The sequence below is a fragment of the Zootoca vivipara genome, chromosome 8, assembly GCF_963506605.1.
Source record: "Zootoca vivipara chromosome 8, rZooViv1.1, whole genome shotgun sequence".
NCBI classification, from domain to species: domain Eukaryota; kingdom Metazoa; phylum Chordata; class Lepidosauria; order Squamata; family Lacertidae; genus Zootoca; species Zootoca vivipara.
In genome coordinates this window covers 1,029,703-1,056,112 of record NC_083283.1, presented here as the reverse complement: position 1 = coordinate 1,056,112, position 26,410 = coordinate 1,029,703, and the positions used below count along the sequence as shown (strand labels likewise).

Here is a 26,410-nt window from a genome sequence, read left to right as displayed (position 1 = left end):
GGGACGGCTCCTGCACCTCTGCTGCCTTGAGAAAGGCGTAAGACCCCTCTGGGAAAGGTGTAGGTAATGAAAAGGACAGGAACTTGGCTTGCTGAGGCAAGGAGAGACAGAACTGATCCTCCTATTACAGTATTCCTGGAGAGGCAGCTGCTATGAGGGACCCCCTGGTGCGGCTGGCTCTTCCGAGCTGGTCAGGAGCTGCTGCAAACACCGCCGGATTTCATCATAACCCCGGTACACCTTCTTCATGCCCCGTGGCAAATGGCGGCAGGATGACAGGTTGAGGTAGCTGAGACCAGGGCAGCTGGCAATCAGGGTGCTTATGGGGAGAAGGAAAGGAGATCTATGTTAAGCAGCGCCCCAGGCTTGCTCCTTCTTACCTTGTTAGTGTGGGGAATTGGCAAAGCATTAGATTATCACAAGGCCACTCGTAATATGAAGCTCAGCAACAGGATAAAACACTACCAGGGTTCCAACGGGTTGACATGCCTCTGCTTTTCCCCTGAAGGCCACAACCCTGATCATCCCAAAGCTTGGAGAAACATCCACCTGCCTTCCAAAATGTCCCAAATGGATTTAAAATAAGAGATACCGTAAATGTGAAAACAGTGCAAAGTTCCTCCCAACTACTCAGAAATGTGGCTTCCGTCCCATCGGGGACAGGGGGCTTGGGGGTGGAAAAGCTGGCCTGAAAAGCAGCCATTATTTGGGCCAGGCCTGCCGACAAGTGAATTCTGCTGGTTGCAGCATTCCAGGCCTGGAGCTCAAGCCACCGGACTGTGGGGAGTCTGGGCATTCCCAGGGCAGACTTGCCTGCCAGGCACACTGAAGCTCCAGCACAGGGAGCAGCATTCAGCAGAGGTCATGCTGTGAGTGGCGCTTGCTACTTTTCGGTCTAACCATAATCCTACACAAACTGGAAGAAACCCACCGCCTCTGCTTTTGTACTGCTGGCAGTCTGTGATGAGAGCTGCAGCCAGAAGAACTCTCCCAATTTCACCACTCTCCGCCACAGCAGCACAAACATTTGCCTTACCTGTGGCACCCCACTTGTGGAATGCTCCCCTGGAGAGGCCCCTCTGGCAGAGGGTGTTTTCATTTCCCCAAAGATCCAAATAGTGATGAAACTGTTTTCGACTACTGCCATTTTATCTTGCTGTCTTATTTTCTTTAAAAAATTATTGAGATGTATGTTTTAAGCCATAGTGAAATTGTTTGCTTGTTTCTACTTTGAAGGTTTAGGGATATTAAATGATTATATGCCTAGATATACGGTATTCAACAGTGGCAAGACACAGCGCAGAAGCGGTTCTGTCCAAAGAATAGCAATTCTCACCTTTCCTCTAAGGAAGGCAGCATGCAAGTAGTATATAAGTGGCCCCCACACCCACATTGTTTTCCTCCAGAGTTGAAGAGAGCTGGGTTGGGACCTAATTGGGGGAGGGGAAGAGATCATCTCAGGGGACACGCCCTCTCGGCTCACCTGACTGTATGGAGGGCAACCTTGGTTCCCGTGAGGTTGAGGGAGCGCAGGGCTGGCTCCCCTCGGGTGCTTTCTCCCCGAGTGAAGGCAGCCATTGCCTGCTCCAGATCATCTTCACTGAAGCTCTGCCCGGTCAGATCCAGCTCTCTCAAGCTGTGGTTCCACTTCCAAGTGATGAGGGGGCTGCCTTGGAGGGGCAGGTGCAGGTGGCTGGCACTATATAGGCCCAGGTAGAGTTGCTCCAGGTCTGCGGAAGACATCTGGTGTCAGGTGGGATGAGCGTAGTGACAACAAGGAAACGTACAATGATAAAATAATAAAATCACATGATACAACCGCCACCTGAATGTATCTTACACCAAACAGGGTTGGAAGGCCAAACTCATTATCCAGTGATATAGCCATGTTTCACTGAAACAAATATCATCACTACCGCCACTGGTTTTGACTGGGGAGGTCCTGTTAAGACCAACAGATAACTTCTAAACATCTTATGTACCATCCTCTTGCCAGGCCGAACAACTCTGCTAAGGGCCCCTTATGAGGTGGCCAAGAGGACCTTCCTACATCCAAGATCTGTGTAATCTCAACTTCATGTGTCTGAGAACTCTAAAACTACACACGACAACAGCAGAGCTGTGTGCTCCACACAGTTTACTTCACTGTGGTTTTGCATTCAAACTCCCCTTTCCCCTCGCTGAGTTCTTTTATCTTTTGGGGGAATAAATGCCTGAAAGAATGGCTGCACAGAGATAATGCACGCCTAAGGGGAAGGCTCAGCTCCCTATACAAACAAGGCACCCTTATTGAAGAGGAGACCCTATTCCCTCAGGCAGCAGCCCAGCAGTATTAGGTAATGATCCAACTCAGCCTAAGGAAGCTCCTAAAAGGAGGAGTCCCAACCCGCATGCTATAAAGGACTGAGCCAGGCCTTGTTTTAAACAAGCAGATTTGCCAACAAAGGTATGAGCATGAGTGATGGGATGATGATATGATGATGGTTAGGCTGCCCAGAAAACACAGAGGCGACAGATCCTTTCACACCCACCTGGGCAGGGCAGTAGCTCCAACCCCTTGGGTGTCACATGGAAGCAGCCGCGCAGGTCGAGCACACGGAGTCGGCTTGAAGTGCACAGGATCCGTTTCAGCACGCTGTCATCGACGAAGGTGAAAGAGGTTGTGGCCAGGCACAGCTCCTGCAGCTGTGGGAAGCCAGGGGAAGTCGGAGCTGAGCGGGGAATGGGCTTTGGGTAGCAGATGAGGTTGAGCAAGCGCAACACCTGGAAGGAAGAAGCAGAAGAGGAGGGTCAGGAGAGCAACCCTGAATTACTCATCAGCCACAGGGCAAGGAGACACCAAGCCCAAATCCCTGCCCTGAGGGGAAATCTCCCCACCTGAGTTCCTCTCTCAGACATACCAACAAATAAACCCACACCCACTGCGCATCTGTGGAGCGGTTAAAAACTCCAGGTGACTCAAGCAAGAAAGCCAAGCCATGCCATCTGTTACCAAATAACTGGAGTTGCCTCTCCACACCACAAAGCAAAGACAAAGACTCTCCGCTGCACATTACCAAACCACTCACTCACTCACATACCATGCAGAGGTATTTTTCCCTGTCCTGGCTGAAGTCTCTTGCTTGTGACCCCTGATCTGAACCCATGGGAGTCAAGGTTAGGCGATTGTGGGGTGCTCCAAGGTCTCCCAGTTACACATCTCAGAATAAGAGAAGGCAGCCCCACAACCCAAGTGAATCCTCACACACCTGCAGCTGTGGACAAGCTACTTGAAGCTGTTCAATTGGAAACTGGAAGTGCTGCGTACTTTGCTGTATCTCTGTGTTCACCTCTAGAAGCTGCAGTTCTGGGCAGCTGCCATTCTGAAAAGCAAAGTCAGATATAAATGACAACTGAAAATGGCACTGGGGTCCAGCAGGACTAGTTAAAACCTAGATTCCAAAAGAAGGTCTGATCCTGCATGCCCACCAGCCTAGCCTCAGACGACAGTGGGGTACGAAGTCAAGCTTTCTCCAAAGATCTCAGCTGGTGATCAGCACCATATGCCAAGAAGCATATGAGCCAAAGCTGTTCTTAATACAGTGGTACCTCTAGTTACGAACTTAATTTGTTCTGGAGGTTGTACATGATTAGAAGTAAAAAACAGCATTTTGAATTGGGGCCCGGAAACTGACCGTGAGCCAACTTTCTTCTCCAGTACCTCCCCTTATGATAAAGAGACATTTCCTACCTTGTGAACCCATTTAGTCTATCCCATTCTGGCACCTTTTTATTTAACTCGTGGCACACCAGATGTTAGACATCCAACTCCCATTGGCTTCAGCCACATGGCCAATGGTGAGGGTTGATGGGAGATGTGGCCTCTGTGCCCCCCCCCATTCCTGGTTTAAGAATAAATACATTTACCCCCAGTATTTCCATTGACAAGTTCATGGGAGGGGAGCTTGGATAAACTAAATGCTTTTAGCTGCTAGGGTGGACAAGAGTCAAGCATTCAGGTGATTTGCCTCATCAAACTTCCTAGGATCTTTTTCACATTCTCAAGCTGAACAAACTGAAAAAAAATATGCATCAGAAAACCTCCAGAGTGTAGTCCTTAAGAGACTTCCAACTACACATCATTAAAATCATTACATTTTTATACAATACTCCTAATGGGCAAAGTTTTTGCGCACATTACGCCCTCTCATCTGTCTTTACAACTCTATGGAGTTGGCCACCATTGCTCCCAGGAAGAGAGTAAAATAAAAAAATTCCTTCAGTAGCACCTTAAAGACCAACTAAGAGAGGTACATGACAAATGCAGAATGACCCTGAGAGTCCATTGGATAAGCAATTCTATTACCTTGGTTCTTCCAGATCTACATCCAAGGCTCTACCCATTGGACCACACTCTCTCTGCAACCCTAACCTTAGGAACAAAAGTGTTACTATGAGGCCAACTGAATGAGAGACTGCAAAGCACTTTCTTTCCAAAAAATGGAAAGGTTTTCAATCACAGCCTAAGGATTGCATCTGCCGGGGGTCTTTCAGTTCTGCATGTCCTGCACTAAGTCCCAGGGGGCTGAACTCAATGCACTATGCACCCACTCTATCATTTGTGAGCTGCCCCCTCAGGGAGGATTTCTCCCCAGCCAGAGATTCAACATTGTTTACAACAGTTATTCTGTGACAAGCCAATCCCTCCATGGGGTTTCAGCTAAGCTTACCAAAAGCACAGAAAAAATGGCATTCAGACGGCTGCTGTACGTTAACCATAAATGGCGAATCCGAGAGCCAGCAGCTTCCAGAAAGCTGATGACGGCCGAAGGGTCAACCTGGAAACGCAGAAGAGAGACATCAGTTATGGAGCTCAAGATTGCAACCAATCTGCAGCTGAACATCTACAAGAGAAGGCAGTGGGATCCAGGCTCAAGCCAGCGGGATCCAGGAACTCTGCCCTCTCCTTGAGACACTTCCTTGCAGTTGCTGAGCACAGGCACCATTCACCTGAGAATTCTGCAAGTTCAGGCTTTCCAGTTGCAGGCAGCATCCAGCCAGTGTGCACAGAGACTCAGTGGTCACCCCACGGCAATAGGACAGCTTGAGAGATGCAAGGAGTGGGCAGGATTTGCCAATTGCCTAAATAGTCCAGGACAGGAAAGGGAGATTAGCTGACAGAAGGTACCTTGCCTCCGGCATCAATGTACTCTATACATTACAGAGAAACACAGCACTATATCACAAAAGTTAAACAAAACGGTAGCAGTTGTCTTTTTTTTGCATCTTTTGCCCACTTCCAAAATTCGGGTTTTTGTGTGCCAGGGACCCAGGTGGCGCTGTGGTTAAACCACTGAGCCTAGGGCTTGCTGATCAGAAGGTCGGCGGTTCGAATCCCTGTGACGGGGTGAGCTCCCGTTGCTTGGTCCCAGCTCCTGCCAACCTAGCAGTTCGAAAGCACGTCAAAATGCAAGTAGATAAATAGGAACCGCTACAGCGGGAAGGTAAACGGCGTTTCCATGTGCTGCTCTGGTTTGCCAGAAGCGGCTTTGTCATGATGGCCACATGACCTGGAAGCTATACGCCGGCTCCCTTGGCCAATAATGCGAGATGAGCACGCAACCCCAGAGTCGGTCACGACTGGACCTAATAGTCAGGGGTCCCTTTACCTTAAAAAGGCACAAGACTGCAGTAGCCTCACCCACCTTCAGGACAAAAGGCACGTGGCTTTTCCAGTGGCAAAGAGCAAAGTCTTGGAGGTGAGAAAACCTGCAAGGAGCAAGTGCATAAAATGATTCCGCATTCCAGACCTGATGCATATAGTCTCCAGAGGAGCAAGGAGACGGATAGGGAACCCAGAGTCGCTGCCAAAGAAAAGGCGGTGAAATCTGGCAGGTGACTTATGCTCCTCGCATACGAAGACTGCATCCCCCACAAAGGAAAAGCAAATACTCACCGGTTGGCAACCAGCCACTCCATTGTGTCCAGGACTTTCTTCTCCAGAACAGAATGTTTTTGGCCTGGGGCTACCCAGCAGTGGCCAATGGACACCTTCTGCCAAAGTACAGGGTTGGAAGCTGCTCCATACCAGAGCCGGCACACGCGGGCCACCCTAGAGATAAAACCAGCAATGACTGTCACGTCCTCACGGGGCCACCGTGCATTACAGGTACTCACCGTGAGTACCTGCCAAAATAATGCATGCTCTACGGCTGCCTTTGCCAAGCTGGTGCCCTCCAGATGTTTCAGACTACAACTCCCATCAGTCCCAATCATAGAATCATAGAGTTGGAAGAGACCACAAGGGCCATCCAGTCCAACCCCCTGCCAAGCAGGAAACACCATCAAAGCATTCTTGACAGATGGCTGTCAAGCCTCTGCTTAAAGACCTCCAAAGAAGGAGACTCCACCACACTCCTTGGTAGCAAATTCCACTGACGAACAGCTCTTACTGTCAGGAAGTTCTTCCTAATGTTTAGGTGGAATCTTCTTTCTTGTAGTTTGAATTCATTGCTCCGTGTCCGCTTCTCTGGAGCAGCAGAAAACAACCTTTCACCCTCCTCTATATGACATCCTTTCATATATTTGAACATGGCTATCATATCACCCCTTAACCTTCTCTTCTCCAGGCTAAACATACCCAGCTCCCTAAGCCGTTCCTCATAAGGCATTGTAGAATCATAGAGTTGGAAGAGACCACAAGGGCCATCCAGTCCAACCCCCTGCCAAGCAGGAAACACCATCAAAGCATTCTTGACATATGTCTGTCAAGCCTCTGCTTAAAGACCTCCAAAGAAGGAGACTCCGCCACACTTCTTGGCAGCAAAGCACAGTCCAAACCATGAAGGTGGCACCAGGTTGACAAAGGCTGCTGTACGCCAAGATGGTTTCCTTCTCCTTGGCTGCGCCCACAGCGCTCCATTTACCTACAGAGGAATGGCACTGAGCCTTCCGATGCCACAACGTGACGGAATATCTGGACCAGGATCTCCACTGGGAGGCACTCGCCCCAGGAACTTCCAGTTGCTGGCTGGGTGCTGAGGGGGAATGCCTTGCTTTCTTCTCCTCGATCCTCAGCAGCCACATGCTGGTTTGCCAAAGTCTCCCCTTTTACGCATTTCCTCCCGTGTGTTGCCTGCTTCTTCAATCCCTTCTTCTTCTGCTGCTTCTGCTTCTGCTTCCCTTTCTTCTTGGGCACTTTCCGGAGCGGCCGCTGTCGTGCCTCCTCCACGTTGGAAACTATCAGCAGCATGTCATTGTCCGTCTCGTGCACAAGGTAATGAGGGGCAACTCTCCGAGGGGCTTTGCGAGCCGCCTTCTTCTTCTTTGCTGGGGGCTGGCCGGCATGCCCCGTCTTCCCACTCACTTCTGCCCCCCTCTTGCGGGGAACCCGTCTCAGAGAGGCGGGGGGCATCCCTGGAGACAGCTCACTCCCTCCGGGCTTCTCATCCATGCTGGCCTTCTCATTTATGGTTGATCATAAGGGGGTGTCCAGTGAATTCTTCCTGGGGAAATGTGAAAGAAGAACAACCATTGTGGCCAGAAGGGATAACAGTTTATTTACACCTGGTGTTTATACAGTTCTTTCCCCCAAGTTATCCAAGTCCTTGAAATGTACTATTTCAGTAAGTTGTAAAGCAGGCCTGTCTCATTATTCCCATAAAACATTATTCCCATGTTTTCTGTGTGTACGTGTTTGCGCGTGTCCATGGCACTTGCTTAAGGCCACATCATGCTATTACGGCTCAGCTGAGCTGGGGCCTTCCACCTCACAGCTCCTATTTCCAACTAGAATCTTCTCTATATTCAAGGAAGTCTAAGGTCTGACTCTTACTGGCCTTGCCTAGATCAGGGAGCCACCCCCTTCTTTATTATGGCCACACCTGAACCACTGAGGATTACAGGCTTCCTGCTGCCAGGGCACATGCGGGTTGAAGCTGCCTTCCAGAGCCCCCTTTCCTGCCGAATGCCAATGGAGTGGCTGGGGAAACCCAGCCAAATGGGCGGGATATAAATAAAACAACAACAACAACAACAACAACAACAACAACAACAACAACAACAACAACAACAACAACAAATGCCTACAGGGCACGAGAGAGCAGCACAGGGACCCTCTTCTTCTTCTTCCCCTGGTGCCCAGGCGCTGCCTCATCCAAGCCCTGTCCCTCCACTCCTGCCAAGGGCAGCCCTGAGGACTCTGGGAAAGAGGAGATGCTCCCTTGGATCCTTGGCCAAGGGTGCCGCGGGGCATTGTGGGGAGGCAGCGCAGGGGATGCTGGGAAAGAGCCGTGAGGGCTGCTCCTGAGGGGGAGAGGGAAACAGGCCGCCCAGGCCAAGGCACCGCCGGGCATTGTGGGAAGGCGGCTGCGCTGCCCAGCCAGGCGCGCGCGGAGGAGCATTGTGGGACGCCGGGAAGGAAGGCGCTTCCTGAGGATGGGGGGGGGGCCAAGGGCCCGCGGGGCATTGTGGGAAGGAGCGCGTCCGCGCGGGGGATGCCGGGAAAGGGGCCAAGCGGAGGTCTGCCGCGGCGCCCGCGCGCTTACCTGGCCTGCGGGGCTTCCGCCGCGTCCCGTCAGCCGGGGCGGGGCTCCCAGGATGAAGGGGCGGGACTTCCGGCGGAGGGCGGGGCCTCAAGGCCGTCCTCCTCGTGGCCAGGCTGCGTCCCGGTCGACACCGCCGCCGCCGGCAGCACGTGAGTCGCCCGGGAGCACGAGGGGGGGCCCTTCCCGGGCAAATGCCGCCTCTTAAGCCGCTCTTTGGGGTCTCCCTCCCGCCGGGAGACTCCGGGGCCAGGCGGGCGCCAGCGTCTTTCCTCCGAGGAGACCCCTTGGAGCTCCTCCTCACCTTCCTGCAGCAGCAGGACGCGGGGGGGGGGGTTGGGGTGAGGAGAGGCTTCGGTTTTCGGCAGGATGGGACCCCGCGGGGTCATCCAGTCAACGGGAATCTCCGCTGGGTCCTTCGTGCTTCCAAGCCTCCAAGTGAGGAGACCCCCCCCTGGCCCTCAGAAAGGGCTCCCCGGTGTTAAGTCACCATCTCCTCCTTTCTTGCCACTGGAAGCCCTGGGTTCGGGTCCTGCCCTCCGGAGCAGGAGGAAACCAGCTGGCTCCGCGGGGTCAGGCCAGGTCAGCCCTTCGGAGCTTCAAGGCTCTGTCGGCAGTTCCTTAAGGAGGGAGGCCATCGAAGGGCCTGATCAGAGCCAAAGTCTGCCTGGTGCAGTGACCTTTGTCCCTCAGTGACCAGCCAAATGCTTCTGGGAAGGCCACAAGCACGACAGGCGGGATAAAAATGTAAATAATAGTAATAATAATAATGGCTGTTTGTTTTCCCCACCTGACAGCACAGTCATTGATATTCAGTGGTATGGTTCCTCTGAAGACGGAGGTTCTGTTTAGACAGAACAGCTTAGTTCTGTCACCCTCCGTGAATTTGTCTAATCCCCTTTCAAAGCTGCCTCGGGGCACTGAGTTTCATAATTTAATTCTGGATTTTGTCTGCTCTGAAATCAATTTTGCTGGCCTGAATTCTAAAATTATGAAAGAGGGAGAAAAACTTGTCTCTGTCCACCTTCTTTACGCTATGCATAATTTTGTAAGTAATCGTGGCTTTCCTTAATCTCCCCCCCCCCCCAAACCAACTTGAGACACACATGCCAAGCGCTTTAATCTTTCCTAGTAGGAAGGTGCTATTTGCCCCTGGTCATTCTGGTTGCCCTTTTCTGCATCTACAATTCATTTTTTGAGATGTGACCAGAACTGTACCCATTATTCCCAGTGTGGTCACACTGTAGATTTGTGTAAAGCCAAGATTCTGACAGTCATATTTTTGGTACCTTTTCTGATAACACCTAGCACAGAATTTTCCTTCTGCCTCACCCTGAGCTATTATTGCATATTAATTTGACATTTTCATTGAGTTACGCACCAGTGATCTCCTTCCTTGTCAGTCGCTGCCTGTTCAGACCCCAGGACTGTGTACACAAAGGGGTTTGGGGGGGGCGGGGAGTGTTTGCCCTTTTAATGCCCATTCATCCACTTTGGAGAAGGGCTTTTGGAGCGCTCTGAAGGCCACTTGGCCTAAGCCATCCTGAATACAGTAATTTGTTGTTATCTACAGACTAGGTCACTGTGCTGCTTACTCCTGGCTCCAGATAAGTCGCATACAAGTTCAAAAGCACAGATCCGCTAGACTAGAGGCTCAACTTCTTACTTCCCTCCATTGTGGGAACTGTCTGCTTCTACCATCTGCTTCCTATTCTTTGCCCAGTTGCTAAATCATGGAAGGCCCTTTTCTTTCATCCCTTGTGTTGTGCCTCTTAGACTTTTAAAGTGTAGAAAGATTCTGTTTTTGCTGCAGCAGACTTACTCGGTTTCCTGTGTGGAAGCTCTTGATAACTTGGAGTTGTAAAAGGCAATGAGTAACTTAAGGGATGAGGAGCAAAGTCTGCTGCTCCTGTTGTGCTACTGGGGAGCTTGCTGCTGCCTGGTTCAGAGAAAGGCTGATGGGAGCAGGGATGTCCCGATTTAGGTGCTGAGGGTATTAGAGAAATTACGGTTAATGGCTTGGTGGAGGTGGCAAGTACCGTAAGAGAATTGCAGAGGGCATCAAGAGAACCTGGAGAGATTGACGAGAACTCCTCTGTTTTGTAGTACCCCAGAATGAAGATTGGGCTGGAGGAGAGTGCAGGGGAAGGAGAACATGCACTGGAAGAGTGAGTTACCCTTTTGGTCTTACGTCTTACATTTGCATCTTAGCCTTATTCTTACGGCAAGTCTAAGGAAAACACGTGGCCCTCCTGGGATTTATGCGCTCCACTCCTACCTGCCCTGCCCTGACCGTGGACCGTTCTAGCTGGGGCAGATGGGAGTTGGAGTCCAACACCGGGAGAACCACCGTTTGTGCAGAAGGAGACAGGGACCTGTCCAAGGCCATCAAGCTGAGCAGGAATTGGACTCTGATCACCCCATTCATTCCAGCAGCACATGCTGGCTTTCGATTCTGCTGCTGATAGGCTCTGTGCTTCCAGGTTCCTTGACCCGGTGTTGCTGTGACATCGCTTGAACTTTCCATCCTCCTCCTTGGTTGCCAACCTCAGAAGTGATGCTTCTCCCTCCGCAGTCTCCCAGAGGGGTCTGTGCCTGAGACTAGTGGAAGGTAAGGATTCTGTGACACTTCTCTTCCTGCCTCCTTCCACATTGGCAGTTGGGAATGTTTCAGGCAGGAACGCAAGAGAGCGTTGTGCAACTATTTCTGCAGATGAGGCCCATCCCTAGAACGTGCAGGAATAAATTTTTAAAGTGCCGTGAGATGGGGGCAGTTTCTTGCCTGTTGGGGCTGGATTTTGGCAGGGAGAGCAGATGTTTGTGATGCCATTCTGGAATTAGACATGCTCCCAATTTCTGTTCCTTTCAGGCAGGATGAAACTTGCTCCGTGGTAGACGAGGCAGCCTGCCTGCCATTTTCCCTTCTAAGACAAACTTGTTTTGGTGAAAGGAAGCTGTGCTGGAGCATCATTCCTGCACAAGGGGCTTCTTTGATCAGGTCAATATCCTCCTCTGCTTTCATCTGCAAATCCAGGTGCCTCGTACCAGGGTCCAAAACTCGCATTGTTCTAGGCACATTTTGCGACAGGGAATTTCATTAGTGCAAGCAGTTTCTGAGCTGTGGGTGCAGTACTGTGCCTGAGATTTCAGAGTAAAACTGCAGAGTGGAAGGAAAGGAGGACCTTTTTCTGCCTCCCCACTTCCAGCTACGCTCTGAAGACTGGAGAAGAAGAGACTCTCTTAAGAATATTAGGGGGGTGGGCAGAGGAATGGCCAGACCATGTGAAAAAAAGAACACAATATTTTTGCTGCAGTTCATTCATTTCAGCTTTGTATTTTTGTTATTAAAAAAGCACGCCTAGACATTCCATGGTGGCGCCCATAACCTTGGTTTAAAGTGCCCTTTAGCTCCTGGCTTTTCTGTCTCCGTTTCTAACACTGCCTGGTACACGTCACTTGGAGAGAGAGCACTGCGGTGATTGGGCAGGGAATAGGTGGTGGTTCTGGACTGGTAAACAATCATGGAATATGGAGGGGAATTAGATTGGCCTGTGCCAACATAGGAGTGGTGGCATTAACCTCCCCTGTAAACGTCCCTTTGTAAAGTTCTTATTCAAGTTGGGGGGGGGGAACTGAGGGGAACATTTTGGTTCCTTTGCAACCGTTGCTTTTGCAAGAACAGGTGGAGCAGTCTCTCTTTAGCAATCCGTCTCCTTGACTGAAGGGAACATAGTTTACTCGGAGAGTAGGAGCATTTGCCTTCACATGTTCTCAGAAGGTGTGGAGAGAGGAGGGAGGCCGCATGCACAAGTCCTACCCCCATCTCAACCAACTCCACCTCCAACCTTCGCACATCCAGAAGGGAGATTTGAAGCGAGGGTCTCTGCAGGTTCAGCTTGCCATCCTCCCATGCCATCAGAAACCCCAGTGGATTTCTGATGCATTAACTTCCCTCTTCAGGCCTTCCCACTTTGCATGCAAAAGTCTGAAGCCCTAGCCAATGGGGATCCCCAGTCCTGTTCCTCCCTCTCCATGTACGCACTGAATGCTGGGGGAGGGGGCTGTTGGCTTAGGAGAAACTCCAGTTGCAGCAGCCTATAGCCTTTTCTGGCAGACAGAACTGGAAGCTCCTGACATTAAGGACAGAACTCAGGATGCCACAGGCCTTTAAGATCAAATCAAATACTGAGTGCATGGCAAAGTGATATAAACTCAGGTCCACAATGCTTGCTTTCCAGACGTTTAGTCTGTCTGTCTTTTATTCAGAAGGATGTCATCCGACAGGGGTGGTGAACCTCCAGCCCCCAGGCCAAGTGTGGTCTCACACGAGTCCCAGTTTGTCCCCCAAGACTGTTTCCCCCAAAGCATGCCCACCCGTCCCACAACTTTCATCGCGTTCCCCGTGATTGCACAGCCAGTCACTGCATAAAGCAGGCTTGAAGCCCATCAGCTGATAGTGGTGCCTTCAAGCCCACTGGGTCAGAGGCTTTTCAAAGCATCGAGCAGGGCTCTTTGCCAGCCCCGTGGTAATCACCATGCTTGAATTCTTAATCACAGATTATTGAATCTGACCCTCGCCTATCAACCAGATCAGCTTCCCACCCCTGCACCCAGAGGTTAGGCAAACCCTACAGCCACCTTGTCTTTAAGCAAAAGCCCGGAAGCCAGAAATTGGATACAGACAAGTAAATGGAGAAGGAAAGGAACTCCCTGCCCTTCCTCTGCCAAGAAACTGGAGAAGGAAAACCCAGCATCAAAATGCAGCTCGGTTTTTAATGTTTGAAGTTTTGTTCTGTTTTTAATGTTTTGTTGAAAGCTGCCCATAGTGGCTGTGGAAACCCAGCTTGATGGGTGGGGTAGAAATTATTATTATTATTATTATTATTATTATTATTATTATTATTATCTATGTTCCTCCTCTGCCAGCTGCAAGCAGTCTCTAGTGAATTAAAAAAACCAGGCTAGTAAAGTTTGTGAGGTTATTTACTAGGCTTACCTAGAGGGTTTGAACTTAATTGTACATCATGTCATTGCATGTTAGCATATCCTGTAGTGATGCCTATGCATGTAATTAAGGGGAATTGCAGCTCCTCTTTAGTTTGTTGCACCATTAAGTGCCATATTTCAGAAGTAAAGTTCACTACAACCACTGCTCTGCCTGTTATATTTCCAAGTAAGGCACCCTTAATGATTTCCACCCATATAATACATAACAGATCATTAGCTGCTAGTCAGTTGCATGGAACAGAGTTGCAGAGAAATCTGCAATGTCATGCTCCTTGGCAGAGAATTTACAATTTCATGCTCCTTGCTAGAAAATTATGCTTAGGAGCATCACATCTAGATAAGGAAAGTCAAGAAACGCCTCTCTTGTCTCTTTGTTGCTGATTCCACACCCTCCTCAAAGGTAAGGTTGTTTCCTTGGGGTGGCACAGGAGGGGGTCAGTGGGCAGGGAAGATTCCTGTTTTGTGCTGCATTTCTGTGCAGAGGCTTAGCTTAAAATGATCTTAAAATGAAAGGCACAAATACAGGATGGGAGACACCTGGCTTGAGAGCAGTACATGTGAAAAGGATCTAGGAGTCTTGGTAGACCATGAACTTGACATGAGCCAACAGTGTGATGCAGCAGCTTAAAAAGCCAATGCAATTCTGGGCTGCATCAATAGGAGTATAGCATCTAGATCAAGGGAAGTAATAGTACCACTGTATTCTGCTCTGGTCAGACCTCACCTGGAGTACTGTGTCCAGTTCTGGGCACCACAGTTCAAGAAGGATACTGACAAGCTGGAACGTGTCCAGAGGAGGGCAACCAAAATGGTCAAAGGCCTGGAAACGATGCCTTATGAGGAACGGCTTAGGGAGCTGGGTATGTTTAGCCTGGAGAAGAGAAGGTTAAGGGGTGATATGATAGCCATGTTCAAATATATTAAAAGATGGCATATAGAGGAGGGAGAAAGGTTGTTTTCTGCTGCTCCAGAGAAGCGGACACGGAGCAATGGATTCAAACTACAAGAAAGAAGATTCCATCTAAACATTAGGAAGAACTTCCTGACAGTAAGAGCTGTTCGACAGTGGAATTTGCTGCCAAGGAGTGTGGCGGAGTCTCCTTTGAAGGTCTTTAAGCAGAGGCTTGACAGACATATGTCAAGAATGCTTTGATGGTGTTTCCTGCTCGGCAGGGGGTTGGACTGGATGGCCCTTGTGGTCTCTTCCAACTCTATGATTCTATGATCTGAGGCTTTTTGAACTTCTCAACTATGAATGTTTCACTCCTGTAACTAAATGCAGGGTGTTTGATCACTACAACCTTACGGTAAAAATGAAGCCATCTTCTCAGTTCTTATTTTTTAAATATTATTCAAAGGGGAAACTCGTGAGTGTGTGTCTGAAAGGGAGAAAGAGAGGGAGAGGCACACAGGATTGCAATTCACTGGAGGAAGAGGACACATCCAAACCAGAAACCATGACGGTGCACCAACCAACAAATGAGGGCACCTTCCGGATGGGAAAGGGCCATAGCTCAGCGCCAGAGCATCTCTGCCTTGCGTGCAGAAGGTCCCGGTTTCAAATCCCAGTGGTATCTCTAAGGAGGACCAAGAGAGCTGAGCGCCTCAAATCCTAGAGAGCCATAGCTTCCAGTCAGCGTAGGCGAGAGAACTGAGCCAGGCAGACTGCAGCTTCCTATGTTCCGCCTGCCTCTTTCGACTCGCTGGAGGGCTTGGAGCAGCTCATTGCCGTGGGTGACCCAACGGGTCAGACCAGCCAGGCAGCAAAGGACAGGAGCCCTCCCTTCCTCGCGGGCACAAAGGGCTCGGCTGCTCCTTTCCCAGGCAGCCACTGGGCAGCCTTTCTCCTTCAAGAGCCGACTCAGCAGTTCAGAGCAGTCTTCTGACTTGGAGCCCTCCTTACTCTGGCCATGCAGCCTCCTGCCCAGGTGACCATCTCCATCTTTCCCCCCGCTGACCACGGAAGGACACTAAAGAGAGAGCCGCTAACTGCCTGTCTCTGATTCTTTCTGCACACCAGCTGATTCCCAGCACATCATCTTTTGTTTAATAATAATAATAATAATAATAATAATAATGTAAGTGATGTACATGCAGCAACATATTTGAAAAGACAGAAGTACTACTTGGAAGCTGGTGTTTGTGTCCAGTGGTTTTGCTCAGATAAGGAGGGAGATTTTGACTACCTGAGCTTTGATAGTATCACTCTGGTTGTGGCCTTCTGCTCTTTCAAACAACTGCTCTTGAAAAGTAGAATACGCCGCCACCTCTTAATGTTGGGTTCAGAGTGCAGCTGCAGGCAAGGGAGAATTCTTGTCTAAATTGCATTCATTTCCTTGGAAATTTTCTATCATCACCTGAGCATTGGGCATCTGATTAAATAGAGGTGCATTTTCCCCTCCCTCTAGGGATGGCTAGCGTTGCCCAATAGAGTCTCCTGGCATTGCTTATGCTGCAAGATACAGCCCTGCTTCAGATTCCCGGACTGGCTGTCTTCACTCAAGGTAAAAGCTGCATTGCTCTTGACTTCCCATTCCTCGTGGTTCCAAAAGTCAGTTGTCCCCACAGAGCAGGCTCGCATGGGCTTCCTGAAGCAGGGCATAGTGTGCCCTGCCAGGCATTCTGCAGGCCTCTGAGTATCCTATGTGCAAGCAGGCAGGAGGGATTCACACAGCATACTGCAGCATAAAGCTGTGTGCTTGGAGGGAGGGAGGCTCTGCCCCAAGGAGCTTGCACTCTAAGTCAGTGCTTCTCGAACTTGGGTCTCCAGCTGTTGTTGGACTACAACTCCCACCATGGCCAACCACTGGTCCTGCTAGTGAGGCATGATGGGTGTTGTAGTCCAACAACAGCTAGAGACCAAAGTTTGAGAAACGCTGCCTAAATCTTCCTTCCCCAGCCTGATCCCCTCCAAATGTTTTGGACTGCAGCTCCCTTCAGCATGGCTGAGGCTACCAGATTTAGTCACTCCATTCATAACCTGCCCTTCAACCTGAGGTCTTGCAGGGCAGTACACAGCTGAATTACTTTCTTTTAAAAAACAATAAACTAAAGTTAAAGAAGATTCCACCTCAACATTAGGAAGAACTTCCTGACAGTAAAAGCTGTTCGGCAGTGGAATTTGCTGCCAAGGAGTGTGGTGGAGTCTCCTCCTTTGGAGGTCTTTAAGCAGAGGCTTGACAGCCATATGTCAAGCCATATTTGATTCTATGATTCTATGATTCTAAAGCTTAAAGTATGACACACGCGTAATGGATCTTGTGAACCACCCTGAGACCTGTGGCTATAGGGTGGTATGCCAATAATAATAATAATACATCAATCTTGCACTAGAAGAGAGCAGTTCTTCAGCTCAGCCTTCCCCAAATGCCAGGAAGGGAAGGTACGTCCTATGCTGACTCCAAAAACAACAAGGCGGAAACGCCACCCCTGGGGTTCCATGACCATGGAGGCCCTTCTCCGAGCTCCTACCTGCGAAACTATATTGGTTGGTCCCTCCTGCAGACCTGAAGGCATGCAGGTCGGCAGGTTAGAGGAGAGGCACTCAGTCCCAACCCGCCATGAACTCCTTTAAACTCCAGCATCAACCCCTTAAATTGGCTCTGGTAGCAAACAGTCAGCCGCTGCAGATCCTTAAAGATCAGGGACCTATGAGCCCCCTGTGTGGCACCTGTCGGCATCTTGACTGCCACATCTTGCACCGCCTGCAGCTTCCGGGTCATCTTCCAGGGCGTGTTGCAATCGTCTGGCCAAGAGGTTACCAGAACATGCCCTCCCGTGGGGGTTCTGCTCCAATATATCCCTCTTGGGGTGGCTGCTCTAGTGTTTGCCAGTGAGGAGAGAACAGGAGGAGGGGCGGGACCAGCGAGGCCAGGATGGCACACAAGGGGGTGTATGTGGAAGGTTACGCAAGCTTGAATTCCTTTGCAGGTGAAGGTGAGGAGCCCACTGAGTTGTCTGTCCTCCCTCCCTCTCTCTCTCGCCAGGCAAAGAGGATGTCGGCCTCACTGAGCAGCCAGACCGTGGTCTCCCACCTCCTCGTGGCCCTCTTTGGGATGGGCTCCTGGGTCTCCGTGAACTCCCTGTGGGTGGAGCTCCCCGTGGTGGTGAAGCTGCTGCCGGAAGGTGAGGAGCAGGGGCTGGGGGCGGGCTGGCCTCTCTTGCGGGAGGAAAGGAGCTTCAGCTGCAGCAGGACAGGAAGGAAGCGGCTCCTGTGGGGAGGCAGGAAGGGGCGAGAGGGATCAGCCAAGCTCTTGAGGGGCAGGACAAAGAAGGAGGGCCTGGAGGGGCGTGCTGGCCAAGGCCCCCTCTTTCCTGGCCTTGGGAGGGGCTTGGGTGTCCTGCCTGAGGAGGCTCCACAGGCTGCAGCCCCTGCTGGGCTCTAGAGGCCAAGGGCAAGGCCCCACCCACTTTGGCTAGACCTGGAAGCAGATGTTCTAGGTGTTTCCCCTCCCCCTGTGGAAAAGGAGCCAGCTTCTCGCTTTGCACCTCAATTGCAGATGCTCAGAGGCACCAGAAACTGCTGTTGTCATGTTTCTGAAAAGTCCCCTCCCCGAGGCTGCCTCCATGCAAGCCATAAGACTTGGGGCGGGTTCCTCCTCTTAAAGACACGCAAACACAGTGTGTGTAAGAGACACCACGATAGAAGCTTCTAAAACTCTGCACGCATGGAGAAAGTGGATAGAGGAAGGTTTCCCTCCCTCCCTCCCTCACGTAACGCTGTAACTCGTGGGCATCCAAGGAAGCCGATAGTTGGGTGATTGAGGACAGATCAAAGTACTCCTTTATTCGGTGCGTAGTTAAACTGTGGAACTCCCTCCCACAGGAGGCAGTGGGGGCCACCAACCGATAAGGCTTTAGAAGACAATGAGACACTCATGGAGGAGCGGGCGAAGGGTGGCTCCTAGCCAGGACAGCTCAGCTCGGCTCCCACAGTCGGAGCAGAAGCAATGCTTCTGAATCCCAATGGCTGGAAAGCACAGGGCGGAGAGTTGCTCTTGCCTTTGGGTCCTGCTTGCTGGTTTCCCTTTGGGGCACCTGATTGGCCACTGTGAGAACAGGATGCTGGTCTAGGTGGGTCAGTGACCGCATCCAGCAGACCCTTGGGAGCGAGTGCTGAGGCTGAGGGCCTTAAGTCGTCTCCATGGCGGCCCCTCCTTCCTTCACAAGCTGCACACGCTGAACCCAGTGATTGCAATAAAACAAGAATGTTCTTTGCCGTCTTGCCTGGGGAAGGGAGGGGATAAATACTGCTTTCCTTTAGAAAACAAAATAAGGCAGGGAGGTTCCCTGTGATAAGCCCTTCTTTGTGAGAACTCTTTGTTCTCGGCAGAAGCTGCCCTGCCCAGCGTCTCTGTGGAGGCATCATGCTTGCTCCTTCATGGGGGGCGCAGGGCCTGGGAGACAAAGGAGGCCTTTCTTGCTCCCTTATTTTGCTCGGCCCTTCGTGGCTGGGTCGGGGGACATCCTGTAATTCCAGCAGAAAAGGAGAATGTTTCTCCACGTGTTGCTACAAATGTCCTGGCCTTGCACTGCCTCCTTGAATGGCCGTGGATGGGCTTCTGCAGAGTTCTAGCTGTGGGGGGGGGGGCAATAAGTGTGTCAGTTGATGAATGACTGGAGAGCAGGAGTTCAGCTGCAGAGAGAGGAGAGGATGATGCAATAGCCAAAGTCACCTAATGGAGCTTCTTCTTCCCAGGCTGGAACCTGCCTGCCTACCTGACCGTCCTGATTGCCCTGGGCAACGTGGGCCCCGTGAGCGTGACCCTGGCTCACCATTTCGCCCCCGGGCGGCTGAAGGAGCGCTGGCTGATCCACGGCATCCAGCTCTTGGCCGTGGTGGCGGCCTTCTTCCTGGCCTTCTTCTGGAGCCGCATTGTGGTGGTAGCCGGTGAGCCCCACAGCCTGGCCTTCCTGGTGCTGGCCTTTCTGCTGGCCCTGGTGTGCTGCACCTCCAACGTCTCCTTCCTGCCCTTCATGTACCAGTTTCCCCAGCTGTACATCCGCACCTTCTTCATTGGGCAGGGCCTCAGCGCCCTCTTCCCTTGCGTGCTTGCCCTGGGCCAGGGCGTGGGGCAGCTGGAGTGCCGGAATGGCACCAACGGCACCCAGCCGCACTTTCTGGAGGAGAACTTCTCGGCCACCACTTACTTCTGGCTGCTCCTGGCCCTGCTGGTTGTCTCCGCGCTGGCCTTTGTGGCTCTGGTGCTCTGGCACAGCCGCAGCGGCATTGCGGAGGAGAAGAGCTCTTCCCAGGACAGCGTGAAGACGGAGGAGTCTTTCCCGCTGCAGTCCGAGAGCGTGCCCGCCTCCAAGCACGTCACAGAGGATGCTGCGGCCGGAGAGCCCGCCAAGCAGCCGGCTTCCACCTTCTGGACGGGGAGAAACGTCTACCTGCTGGTGCTCCTGGGGGTCTCCAACGCTTTGACCAATGGAGTCCTGCCTTCCGTCCAGAGCTACTCCTGCCTGCCTTATGGGGACATGGCCTATCACCTGTCCGTGGTGCTCAGCAACATTGCCAACCCCGTGGCCTGCTTCACCGCTATGTTCCTGCTGTGCAGGTGGGTGAGCAAAAGCTGGGCAGGGCTGGGGGCTCCCCTTGGGACGGGGGCCGCTGGGCCATTGGCTGTGAACCCAGCAGGAACAGCAGCCGCCTTCATTTCCCACAAAACAGGCAGCTATCAGGCAGGGCTGTTTCTCATCCCTTGCCTCATGGCACAAGCACAAATGCCCAAGCCACATTCTAAGAGATGCTGGTACAGCGTGAACTAATTTACTGTAATAGAGTTTTTCTGGTCTTAGAAGATACAAGAGAGATCCACTACCCCCCTGGCTCGCCATGCTCTTCTGAACCAAACAGCATGTCACCTTCATCTCCTCCTCTGAGCAGATCCCTCTCCCTCTTGCCAGTGCTGCTCAAGGCGGAGGGGTCCTGCTTAGGCCCTTTGGGGCATCTGGCGTGATAACCCTGAACAGAACCCAGGCGTTGCAGGGGGGCTGATCAAGATGGTGTTTCCTGCTTGGCAGGGGGTTGGACTGGATGGCCCTTGTGGTCTCTTCCAACTCTATGATTCTAGGATTCTAAGACATGGACCAATTATATCAACAGTCCCAACACAGTTTTCTGCTTCAAATGATTATCTCCCCCCCCCTCTCTCTCTCTCTCACACACACACCACTTCCTGGTATGACAGCTGCTAGAAGTTGCTTATCTGTATTATCTGGTCATGCTATACCATGACTAGTTGAGAAGAAGGCCCACAAGATTTCCTCACTTTGGCCTGTAACACCTCTGGGGTGAGGAATGGCTCGGGGCTGTGCTGGGGGGGGGGGCAAAGGGCTAGACTTGCCCTGCAGTCCTGCTTCCAATGCCTACCGGCCCAAGGCTGCAGTTTGGCCCTGAAATAGGGGAATTACTCCCAAGTTAGAGGGAAATTCTTGGAGCAACTTGCAAACCCCGAAGGTTTCTGTAGGGCGATGGTGCCCCGCTGGACCACAAGGAGGCAGCATGTGGCCAATGTTTCAGTGGGGAAAGGCTCTGCTTTCGCCGCTGGCGAGATTTCTCCTGACTTCAGGGGAAAATCTGGGGGGGGAGAGTATGTGTCCCTGGAGACAGGGAGAGCGAAACTTGGTGCTTGAGTTCAAGCCATCTTCTCTGCAGCAGCTGCTCCAGGTGTCAAGTGCTTTCCTGCTTCTCTGCCTCCTGCCAGGTCGTCCCTGGGTCTGGGCATCATCTCTGCCGTGGGGTGTGTCTTTGGAGCCTATCTGATGGTGCTGGCGGCCTTCAGCCCCTGCCCTCCCCTGGTAGGCAGCCCTGCAGGAGCTGCTCTGGTGGTGAGTATGGCAGCTTCCCTGGCTGAGCTATTGATCTCTGGGCACAGGGGGGGGGGCAGTGAGGATGTTGCTCCTTCCCCCAAGGAGGAGCTGCGGCAGTGAAAAGGATCTAGGAGTCTTGGTAGACCACAGACTTGACATGAGTCAGCAGTGTGATGCAGCAGCTCAAAAAGCCAATGCAATTCTGGGCTGCATCAACAGGAGTATAGCATCTAGATCTAGGGAAGTAATAGTACCACTGTATTCTGCTCTGGTCAGACCTCACCTGGAGTACTGTGTCCAGTTCTGGGCACCACAGTTCAAGAAGGATAGTGACAAGCTGGAACGTGTCCAGAAGAGGGCAACCAAAATGGTCAAAGGCCTGGAAACAATGCCTTATGAGGAACGGCTTAGGGAGCTGGGTATGTTTAGCCTGGAGAAGAGAAGGTTAAGGGGTGATATGATAGCCATGTTCAAATATATAAAAGGGTGTCATATAGAGGAGGGAGAAAGGTTGTTTTCTGCTGCTCCAGAGAAGCGGACACGGAGCAATGGATTCAAACTACAAGAAAGAAGATTCCACCTAAACATTAGGAAGAACTTCCTGACAGTAAGAGCTGTTCGGCAGTGGAATTTGCTGCCAAGGAGTGTGGTGGGGTCTCCTTCTTTGGAGGTCTTTAAGCAGAGGCTTGACAGCCATCTGTCAGGAATGCTTTGATGGTGTTTCCTGCTTGGCAGGGGGTTGGACTGGATGGCCCTTGTGGTCTCTTCCAACTCTATGATTCTATGATTCAGTGGCGGCGGTGGTGGCTGAGTCCATACCCTTCCCCTGGCCAGGAGCAGATCCTGCAGGTTCTTCCGCAGGCCCTTTTCCAGGTCAGGCTGCAGTGGCCGCAGCATTGCCCCCAGGGGGAGTCTTCCTCTGTTCACCAAAACAAGGGTGAGCTCCGACCCCCAAGTCACAATAGCGGTTCAAAACGGTGAGCCCCAACCCAAGCCCGCCCCGCGTCCTCTGCCTTCCCCTCCTCAGCTGCCCAGGTGTTGCTGCTGTTTCAGCGGAGGGTTTCTTCTCTCGGCAGGTGATCTCCTGGATCCTCTTCATGGGCCTCTTCTCCTACCTGAAGGTGGTGATTGGCAGCTTGCTGCACGAGGCTGGCCACGCTGCCCTGGTCTGGTGCGGCGCCATCATCCAGGCGGGCTCTCTGCTGGGAGCGCTGGTCATGTTCCCCCTCACCAGCATCTACCAGCTCTTCTCCAGTGGGAAGTACTGTGTGGACAACTGCAGGCTGTGACGGCAAGGAGGAAGAGCAGGGAGGCGATGCTTCCGAGGAGCCACCCTGGGCCGCCTCTCTCCAGGGCTGTGAGCACTTGGGGGGGGAGCAGTCCTGGCTGCAGGGGGGGGGGACATGTCTACTCTTCCTGGCTCCCCTCCAGCACTGCCAGTTGAACCATTTCGTGCTGTTTCCCCCCAGGCAGAGGAGAGAGACTTAGGGGCGAAGCGCACAGACCCCCTTGCTTGCTCGCAGCCCCTCTCTCCTCTGCTCTTCATCATGGGTTAGTTTGAACCATCTTGGGGCAGAAGCCCAGGATGACTCTGAGGAGGGGGGGAGGGTCATCCTTCCCTGGCAGCAGTCCAGGTAGCAGCTTCCTGCCTTGAGGGGCTGCTTGGCCACATGCTTAGGAGGGTGGGGTGCTGCTACAGACACAGAGGCCTTAACCACCATGCCTTAAGAACCAAGCTCTATACCCCCCATCTGGGACCAAAAGACTCCCCCCCCCACCCACACACAAACTCTGCAGGCCTCCTCCCTGTTGGTGATCCAGGCCCCTTGAACCTCTCGGGAATGGTGTCTTCGCGGGGGGGGGGGGACAACAGGCTGCCATGGGGGGAGGTGGGCTGCATTGTGGAAGTGAGGAGGGGGAGAGGGAGGGGCACCACCCTGCGACTGGCGACTGGCTTCAGGGGGCAAGTGGGGGCAGTCAGGAATACTTTTGTTTTTTAAGATGGGCTGGCTACAGTTCCATTGGCTTTTTAAAACAAAGCACCCAGAAATAAATTAGGTAACCGAGACACATTTTACGTACCTTGCATTCTGTGCAAAATCTGCACAATTGCTGTGGAGGTTTTACACTAAACCCGGGGGGGGGGGCAAGAGTGTTGGACCTGGGAGTTTGTCCCCACTCAGCCATGAAGCTCTTACTGAGTCAGCCCCTGCCTCTCAGCCTGGCCTACCTTCCAGGGTTGTTGTGAGGATAAAATGGGGAGAAGAATGAACGCTACCTGGAGCTCCTGGGGAGAAAGGTGGCCTAACTGTAGTGAAGCAGGAGGGACAGCTAACAGAGGGCTGGGACTCTCAGGGAAGGCAGAGCAGAGAGCAGAATAAGTCAGGAAGGTCCCAGGGCAGGGAACTCGAATTTGCTGAAAGTGGCCCACCCACAGAATTATGGAGCCTCCCCTCAGGCCTGTTCTATGTTAGTCTCAGCTAGAATGGCTGTCCTTTGTTCATATTTCCCTGTGACTCTAGCAGGGCTAGAACAGGGCAGACCAACATGCGGCCCTTGAGGCATTTTTTGTGCCCACCTGCAGCTCTTGTGCCGCCTCCCCAAAGCCGGGCAAGTGAGGCGCTGGGCTCTGGGAAGGAGGCGTGAGGGCTCCCAAAGGGTCCAAGTCTCCTGCCCCCTCCTTCCCAAAGCCTAGTTAGCGCTTTCCCAGCTTTGGGCAGAGCTCGGAGCGATGGCATGGCTAAAGAAAAGGGCCTCCTTGGTAGCTAATCATCTCATGAGAGGGACAAGGATATGGCTGGACTCCCAATAGTTGAGTCCGAGGCCGTTTAGAGCAGTATAAACCAGTGTCGGCTCCTTGAATTGGGCTCTGTAGTGAATGGGCACTGGTGCGGACCTTTCAAACCCAACGTTTTGCGATCTCATAGAGCTGTGCCAGTTAAGTCTGTTTTGCATCAGCTGCAGTCCGAAGAAAAGCAGGAGACAACTGGCTTTTTAAGTCCCATTGCATTTGGTGAGGCTTACTCCCAGGAAAGAGGGTTTAGGATCGCTGCCTTGAACTGTATTGGTCGGCTAATTAACACTGAGTAAGCCCTAGCCAGCCTGGCAGCGGCTCTGGCAGGGCCTCCATCGCCCGTGGGGCTGCCCGGCACGGCGTTTTGGGAAGTTCACCTAGCTCAGAAAACAGCAGCAGCCAGTTGGTTAAAGGGGACTTCTCGACCTGAGAATGGTTTGCCAGTCCTTGGAAGATCTGCCCTGACTTTTGGCCACAACTGAACGTGCTGGTTTGTTTATTTATTTATTTCAACCCGAAGCCCTTAAATGCAGGAAGGGGCCCCCACTCCTTGTCAGTTCCTTTCTGGGGTCCTTCCTGGGGTTCCCCCTCTGGCTGGATGGAAGCCACTGCAGACGGGCCCCAGGCACGCTCAGCCGCCAGTCACGGACGGTACTCTCCCTTAGGCCTCCCTTAAACCTTCCGTTGCCAAGCCCTGGACAGCATTGAACCTCAATGGTTCTTTCAAGGATCATCCGAGTGGCTATCTTCTTGTCACTGACGGTTTCATTCATTGTAAGCTGCCTTGAGCAGGGCTGGAGACCAAAGACAAGATCAGGCATCCCCAAACTGCGGCCCTCCAGATGTTTTGGCCTACAACTCCCATGATCCCTAGCTAACAGGACCAGTGGTCGGGGAAGATGGGAATTGTAGTCCAAAACATCTGGAGGGCCAAAGTTTGGGGGTGCCTGGACAAGATCTATTTCTACTCTATTTTTTTGTATTTGCGATATTTTTAGGATGCTATAAAGCACTTAGAGATCTGAAGCTTATATATCTATTTGGTATGTGATGCTTTTCTTTTATGGATGTAATTTTACTGTTTTTCTTATGCTGCACACGACTGGAATATATTTTTTCCTTAATGTGGATGGGGTAAAAACATTTGCAAAGAAAGTATAAATTGCCTAAATGAATAATATATTTTAAATGAATAAAATGAATCAGAGTCAGACTTTATGTGCTGGGTGGTCTTCAATTCATCACGTCCCACATAAAATGGAAAATACACATCTCAGGTGTCAAAGACAAGGGCAGATACCGTAGGTGGGTCTTCAGCATTTGCCAAAAGCTATATATTGACTCGCAGGGACCCAGGTGGCACTGTGCTTAAGCCACTGAGCCTAGGGCTTGCTGATCAGAAGGTTGGCGGTTCGAATCCCCGCGATGGCGTGAGCTCCCATTGCTCGGACCCAGCTCCTGCCAACCTAGCAGTTCAAAAGCACGTCAAAATGCAAGTAGATAAATAGGAACCACTACAGCGGGAAGGTAAATGGCGTTTCCATGTGCTTCTCTGGTTTGCCAGAAGCGGCTTTGTCATGCTGGCCACATGACCTGGAAGCTATACGCCGGCTCCCTCGGCCAATAATGCGAGATGAGCGCGCAACCCCAGAGTCGGTCACGACTGGACCTAATGGTCAGGGGTCCCTTTACCTTTATATATTGACTCATCTCTCTGGGGAGGGACTTCCACAACTTGGGGGCTGCCACAGAGAAGGCCCTCTTAGGCTGCCACCATCCCAGCCTTCTGTGGGAGCTGGAACTGCCAAGACAGCCCCTTCTGCTGATATTTAATTCCCAAAAGTGTCTGAAGGAGGCAGCTCTTTAGGTATTTTGGGCCCGAGTCATTTAGGGCTTTAAGCATGAGCCCCTTGAACTGGGCCCAGAAACAAACTGGTAGCCAGTGGAGCTGTTTTGTTGTTGTTTTTTAATATGTTTATTGAGATTTTATAACAAAACAAAAAACATACAAAATACAAACTACAAAAAAACTACACAATACAAAAATATCAAAATACAAAAATACAAAAACACAAAACAAAAATTCTTACAATTCAATCTTCTAATCTAATTTCTAATGGCTTTCTCATTCCTCTTACTGCGTTTCATTATAAATCACATTTAGTAATTTCTAAATCTTATACAACATCTAATTACTACTTAAAACTATCTTAATTCTATATCTTTAATATCTTTATATTTTACCATCCCAGCTATTTCATTTCTTTTCATA

At 51.5% G+C, this 26,410-nt stretch overlaps 2 protein-coding genes across 8 annotated transcripts; one reads left to right on the top strand and one right to left on the bottom strand.

Annotated features, from left to right (window-relative positions):
* Nucleotides 1–102: 102 nt before the first annotated feature.
* Nucleotides 103–8,575, bottom strand: FBXL6 (F-box and leucine rich repeat protein 6). Of its 5 annotated transcripts, none has more exons than XM_035124616.2 (10): nucleotides 8,526–8,575; nucleotides 6,906–7,484; nucleotides 5,936–6,091; nucleotides 5,649–5,748; nucleotides 4,990–5,121; nucleotides 4,710–4,817; nucleotides 3,249–3,362; nucleotides 2,532–2,763; nucleotides 1,484–1,730; nucleotides 103–319 (listed from the first exon to the last, which is right to left on the bottom strand). In XM_035124616.2, the coding sequence occupies exons 2-10, from the start codon at nucleotides 7,430–7,432 to the stop codon at nucleotides 151–153; spliced, it is 1,785 nt and encodes a 594-aa protein (XP_034980507.2). In that variant the 5' UTR covers nucleotides 7,433–7,484; nucleotides 8,526–8,575; the 3' UTR covers nucleotides 103–150. The 5 variants fall into 5 exon arrangements, with proteins under 5 accessions (XP_034980507.2, XP_034980508.2, XP_034980509.2 ...); XM_035124617.2 differs by lacking the exon at nucleotides 8,526–8,575 and adding an exon at nucleotides 8,068–8,369; XM_035124618.2 differs by lacking the exon at nucleotides 8,526–8,575 and having other exon boundaries at nucleotides 5,685–5,748; nucleotides 6,906–8,039.
* A 13-nt stretch (nucleotides 8,576–8,588) lies between these two features.
* Nucleotides 8,589–25,466, top strand: SLC52A2 (solute carrier family 52 member 2). 3 transcript variants are annotated; one of them, XM_035124635.2, is made up of 8 exons: nucleotides 8,593–8,674; nucleotides 10,629–10,690; nucleotides 11,006–11,133; nucleotides 15,938–16,033; nucleotides 17,516–17,654; nucleotides 19,228–20,089; nucleotides 21,239–21,362; nucleotides 22,421–25,465. In XM_035124635.2, the coding sequence occupies exons 5-8, from the start codon at nucleotides 17,525–17,527 to the stop codon at nucleotides 22,631–22,633; spliced, it is 1,329 nt and encodes a 442-aa protein (XP_034980526.2). In that variant the 5' UTR covers nucleotides 8,593–8,674; nucleotides 10,629–10,690; nucleotides 11,006–11,133; nucleotides 15,938–16,033; nucleotides 17,516–17,524; the 3' UTR covers nucleotides 22,634–25,465. The 3 variants fall into 3 exon arrangements, with proteins under 3 accessions (XP_034980528.2, XP_034980526.2, XP_060134197.1); XM_035124637.2 differs by lacking the exon at nucleotides 10,629–10,690 and having other exon boundaries at nucleotides 8,589–8,674; XM_060278214.1 differs by lacking the exons at nucleotides 8,593–8,674; nucleotides 10,629–10,690; nucleotides 11,006–11,133 and having other exon boundaries at nucleotides 15,942–16,033; nucleotides 22,421–25,466.
* Nucleotides 25,467–26,410: the final 944 nt, after the last annotated feature.